Source organism: Austrofundulus limnaeus, unplaced genomic scaffold (assembly GCF_001266775.1).
Source record: "Austrofundulus limnaeus strain Quisiro unplaced genomic scaffold, Austrofundulus_limnaeus-1.0 Scaffold96, whole genome shotgun sequence".
Taxonomy (NCBI): Eukaryota; Metazoa; Chordata; class Actinopteri; order Cyprinodontiformes; family Rivulidae; genus Austrofundulus; species Austrofundulus limnaeus.
This window is the reverse complement of record NW_013952498.1, coordinates 447,904-453,906: the sequence shown is the minus strand read 5'-3', so window position 1 is coordinate 453,906 and position 6,003 is coordinate 447,904. Positions and strand designations below refer to the sequence as shown.

Below are 6,003 nucleotides of genomic sequence, written 5' to 3'. Positions count from 1 at the left end.
GTGGATAACATGGTCTTTTAAAAAAAATCATCAAGATGAAGACAAACTTTTCAGATTTTCTCTGCAGCGTTAAAAATTAAATTTAAAGTTTGCTCTTAAATGCTGGCTTTATTTTATCTGAAAGGTTTTGTTGCAGCAGGACTGAGACAATCTTTCCAGGTTACACATCTTTAACTTTACAACAACAAAAACAAAATATTTGGCAAAAATAAGTAGTTTAATTTGTTGTAGAGGATTATAATTGTCTGGTGTTGTGGCTGTTCGGATTAGAACAAAATTTAAGTTGTTTTTGTTTTCTCCGCATAAAATAAACAACTTAAAGAGCAAAAAAAAGGTTTAACTTGTTCTAGTATTGGCTTATATTTTAATGTAGCGCAAGTTTTTTTTCACATGTTTTAGCCCAGATAGTTTAGAATCAGATTGTAAAGAAATCTGAAATCATTTTGACCCTTTCTTTTTTTATATAAATGCTTTAGTTTATTTTAGTCCAGGTATTTGGCATCTTCCTCTTTAATCTCCTTGTCTTTGGCAGATAAGCGTGACTCCATCTCCTTCGTCACCATGTGGTTTTCATTAAAGTCAACATTTTTCACCTCATCTGTGTGTTACATGTTCACCCACACAGATGTGTCCTCAGTTCTGTAGAAACTGGGTCCAGTTTGATGAAACTCTGTGGATGTTGGAWCAAGTTTGCAACTTCCTGGAGTTTTTTTTTTTTATTGCCCACCTTTTGTCCTCGTGCTGTTTTTGTCTGAGGTGTTGATCTGTTAGCGTAATATCTTGAACCACTGGATGAACTGAATGAAACATTCACTGGTTGTTCATCTACAGCTGATTAAATCCTGGATTTAATGTAATTTAAGATGACTGCTGCTGACAACGGACCTTAAACACAAAAATGGTTCCAACTTGATCAGTTTTCCAGGTACTGAGCTAAAATCTGGTGGTAGTAGCTGAGAGTCATCAATCAGTGTTGAGCTTTAAGGGATGGAGCATTAGGGAGTTTTCATGGTTTTCACTGAAGCTGGTTAAACTTTTGTGTTTCTCATCACAAGATGTTTATTTTTATCAGGTGGTGGGTGTGTGCATTCCTTCAACTGTTGTCGTTCGAATCAGATGAACTCGTCTGGTTGAGCTAACTGTCAGTCAATCAGGGGTTTGGTCAGTTTCAAACATCTGTGCACTGTAATAATAAAACAGTCCTGTGATGCCATCATGAAGTCTGTGTTGGACGGATGCTGTAGTTGGTTTAGGACAATGGGAACAACAAGGAATCTGTGGGGGAAAAAATCAGCCCCCCCACCCCCACATAACATGTTCTCACAACTGGAGCCGGTTTAGACGAGACAGAAACATGAGGGGGGGGGGGTGTCTGTATGAAAAGAGAGATTGATGGAGAAACTAAGAGTCCATTTGTTTGTTTTTAAATCAGTTTTTCTTTCTTGCTCTCTGCACACAGCCCATGTCCCTGAGTCCTCAGGCTGACAGTCCATCCAGGACCAGACCAGACCCGAGCACGAACAGTAACACTTTATGTTGAAGTTAAAGCAGTTCTTGTCTCCAGCCAATGACTCTGACTTGTTGGTCTTAGGTTGAGAGGTTGTGCTGTTCATGAACACTGGGATGGCTGAACCCACACAAGTTGTTTGTTTTTTCTATCCTTGCAGGGACCTTGCCTTGACTTCCATTCATTTTCCAGTCTAACCCTGACTCTTTGCCTCTGTCTCTGTCTGAAACTTGTCTTTGGGGACCAAAGAATTTGAAAATGATCAATTTTAAAGTTGTTTATAGTTTCATGAAGGCCTCCCTGTGTGTCGGTCCTGTTAGATGAGATGCAGTCATCAGCTCATCAGAAATCAGAACAATTTTTGTCCAAACTGAGGATGTTCAAGCATACGAAGCATTTAGGTCAGCAGTAAATCAGTGATTTTAATCAAATAGTTTATAATTAAACAGTCTGGATGTTTGTCCAGAGATCAGGTGACATCGGCTTCCCTTCAGGTGTGAGGTAGGTCCAACAGAACCAGGGTACCTTTAGGTGACCCTCTTTAAGTGACTCTGTTGGTCTTTTAATGGGATTTATTTGAAGTTAATTCAGGTTTTTCTGATAAGTTCACGTGTGTGGAAAAGGGTGGAGTTTGCAATCAAACAACCAATCAGGATTCAGAGAGAAGATTACAAACAATCAACTTTAAGCTAATAACTGGTGTTACATTTAGTATTGCTTTTTGTCAAGGGTCTTTTTTTTCTTTCAGATGCAAAAACTGTTTTCAAAATGTATTTGTTTCCATTTAAACAAACTGATTTAACAACTTGCTGTAATGAGTCATTTTATTCTAAATGATACATTTCTATCAATCGTTACTTTAGGGTTTCTGTTCTCATTTATTCAATCTTTGTTTTTAAGATTTTAAAGTATAGAAACTGTTTGCAGAATTAAATCCGTACTGGCAGATGTCTCCTCAGAAATTTGAAGTATTAATGTTCATTCCTCAGTTAAACTTCAGATCGAATCAGTTTATTTCAGCTTCTGCAGCTGAAAACATTCAACTCTTTGTTCCTGGTTTTACTTGTTTGTGTGTTTTTATCTCAGACAGATGTGGGTTTTATAGATCAGATTCAGCTTTTAAGTGTGCGTGTTTGTCCACCATGATGTGTGTGTGTGTGTGTGTGTGTGTGTGTGTGTGTGTGTGTGTGTGTGTGTGCAGCTGTATGAGATCCTTCACTGATCTAAGCTGTGATGCTCATTTAGTGCGTCTGATCCTGACCACAGGATGTGTGTCACCAGTCAGCTCCGCCCCCTTACATGTGTGTGTCACTGTTATTAACCCTTCCTCCTCCACCCATCCAGGCATGGACCTGTCAGCCAATCAGGACGAAGAGAGCGACCAGGAGGTGTTCCAGGTGGAGATCTGCCGCGAAAACAGGAAGTGTGCTTTTCGGACCGCGGCTGGGAAATACTGGACCCTGACTGCTAACGGGGGTCTGCAGTGCACCGCCTCCACCAAGTAAGAGCCTGACACACCTGCTGCAGTCCGTCCAATCAGTGAAGCAACTGGTCTCTGAGTTTGGGGTGGTAATCTGAGATCTGTGTGTGTGTGCTGAACCCAAACTTGTAGTGTTTGTTTTGTTACTTCAGTTTTCCCCCCTCAACCAGAGAGCCGGCCGTTAACCCCTGATCAGACTCCTCCTCCTCCTCAACCACAAAATGGAGTCGTCCTCTAAAATAATCGGTGTGGAGCTGAACAAAAGCTGCACAACCAGATCCAAGGGTTAAACTAATGAGGGTTAATGCTTCACACACAATAAAAGATGAGACCTCAGACCCGGTCCTGGATCCTGAGGGTCACGGTGCAGAACGCTCTGCTGGACCTTCACCACATTCCTCCTCCACATTCCTGATTGTTCTCCCAGAGTCAACCACAGGAATCTGATCCCCTCAGATCTGTCTGGAGGAAAAAACAACTGGAGCCCTGCTTGGAACACGCTCAGGCGAAATGTGGCCCGTTGGACCCTTTCTATCRGGACCTCTGTCTTTTTAAAGAAAGTAAATGATGATTTGAAGGGTGCTGCCTGAATCATACATCAACTCTCTGTAAAGTTTAGTAGTTATTMAAGACTGTGGTTACAGATTTCATTGACAAAAAGACATTTTTATGTATGAACTCTAAGAAGTTTAAAGGGAACAAACATTAAAAAAAGTTAAAGCTGCTGCCAGTAGTGTCAGCATCAATCATCAGACTTAATCTGAAAACAGAGGCGTATTGAACATTTTAAGCTGAACTGGCAGAAGTGTTTTGTTTTGTCTTGACCTCCATTGAAGCATCAATCAGTTCYTTGATAAATTGATTTATCAATGTATTTTTTTATCCCTAAAATATTTATCAGCTAATTTAGCTAACACTATACAATGAAGCCTTATCAATACGTATAAAAATACAAACTGGTTCAGTCAGCAATAATCTGCTATAAGGACTTTTCAACAGTGTGGGYAGAGATGAACAAACAGGATCTGAAATGAAGGTGAATGAAGGTGTTTCAGTGCACATTCATTTAAAATGAAGCAGTTTTAAGTGCTGAAAGTGGAAAAAATCTACTTGTTTTCAACAATGATTGTTTTAAACTAAACATTTGTGTGGGAAGATCAGAGTTTAAACCAGATTATCCTTATAATCTGCTCAGGTTTAATGTAATGATGGCTGAAGATCCACCCAGTCTTCGTGTTTCAGTTTAATAATGTGTGAAATAAAAATGAAACTAATGTTGCTCCTCTCTGCTGCAGAGCTTCTAAAAACACAAAGCCTCAAATCAGTGAAAAGAGCTGCTTATTTCAACATTATCCCAGGGATTACAGGTCCAATTAGTTAGTAAACCTGTGTATAAAACTGATCTGAAGGTGTTTTTCACACACACTGACTCTGTGTGTGTGTGTGTGTGTGTGTGTGTGTGTGTGTGTGTGTGTGTGTGTGTTGTGGTCTGGGAGCATCCTTGATGTTTGACCACAACTTTGAACTTAAGAGAGACTTTTAATCTGTTTATTTTTCTCTCCTCTACAAACTCTCTTTTTAAAAAATAATCTGTTCTCTCTTTCTCACACTTTTGTTGTTCTATCCTTATTAGGACCTTTCATTGACTTCCATTCATTTCTATAGCTTAGCTCTGACCCCCTTACTCTAAACCCAACCCCTCTCAGTACATATCTGACCCTAAATCTAACCTAAACTCAATTCACGTCTTGGTCCTGAACTTTACCTCCAACCCAAAAAGGGAGTTCCACATTTGATCCCATAAAGACTGGTGTTGATAAAGCAGGTGTGTATACCAGGAACTGTCCTGCACACACACACACACACATTCTCTCTCTCTCTCTGTGTCTCTGTCTCTGTTTAGTCTGTCAGTTTTGTGTTGTTTTGGCCTTCGGCTGTCCTTCAGAATGTTTTTCTGGCCTCGATGACAAACTTTTGACCAGTTTTGACAAGTTATGAGCTGAAGGATGAATCCTTGAGTGTTAGATTAGAAGCTTTTCTTCTAGAAGACTTTATTCTGAGCAGCAGCTTCAAGTTAAAGAACTATATTCACTCTGGTGTGTGTGTGTGTGTGTGTGTGTGTGTGTGTGTGCTTATCAGTAGCATGCAAAATGAGTTTCCTGTTCTGGTTTCATGTCTACCTTTCTCCATGTTTTTAAACTTAAATCTCGTTTATTTGCACATCCTGTTAATCGACTCAAGAAAAATATTAATCATGGTTGTAGGAAATGAAAGTAGCTCATTTTTTCAAAGGCTGGGAAATGTAACCTAAATTTAAAGAACATCCATGGAAGACATGAGCAAAAACNTTTGCTTGTGGATTGAGATGGAGAAGGTTCAAGGACCACCTCTGGACCCTCAGGTCTTTGTCTTTGTGTGCTCCACAATCTTTGCTTGTGGATTGAGATGGAGAAGGTTCAAGGACCACCTCTGGACCCTCAGGTCTTTGTCCTTGTGTGCTCCACAATCTTATCTGTAGCAGCAGAGCTCAATGACTTTTAACAAACAGCTGTGTGGATTTTGACTCTGGTTTAATCTGTATCTCTGTGCTAAAGGCATCAGACCGCACGTCGTCCCATGTTGTCTGGCCACGAGTCGACATTATTACAACCTCCACCCCGCACACTCCCCGCTGACAGGAAATGAGACGCATGACGTCCATCCCTGACCTCGACTGCAGCGTGATAATCCCTGCAGGGTGAAGCCTGGTGATTCTGCAGAGTGAACCCTTCAGCAGCCTCCTAATATAAAAAGTGAAGGATCAATTTAAGCTTCCATGATGGTGCTGAGTGCTTACTGGTGTTTAAAGAGCTTCTGTGTGTTTGTGTCAGCATGTCGAGTCACTCTGAAACCTCCTCAGTTTTATTATAGGCCAGTGTGAGGGTGTGCCTCAGAATGAAGACTCTGCAGCTCACCACACACACACACACACACACACACGCACACACACACACAGTAGGGTTGCAAGTAGTCATGT

At 40.6% G+C, this 6,003-nt stretch overlaps 1 protein-coding gene across 1 annotated transcript in view; it reads left to right on the top strand.

The window, feature by feature from the left end:
- fscn1a (fascin actin-bundling protein 1a) overlaps positions 1–6,003 on the top strand; it is a gene marked incomplete in the record, with an annotated part of 22,716 nt that overhangs the window by 12,299 nt on the left and 4,414 nt on the right. Inside the window, 1 exon segment of the mRNA XM_014012874.1 lies at positions 2,852–3,008. Within this exon segment, the coding sequence (XP_013868328.1) occupies positions 2,852–3,008 (157 nt within the window).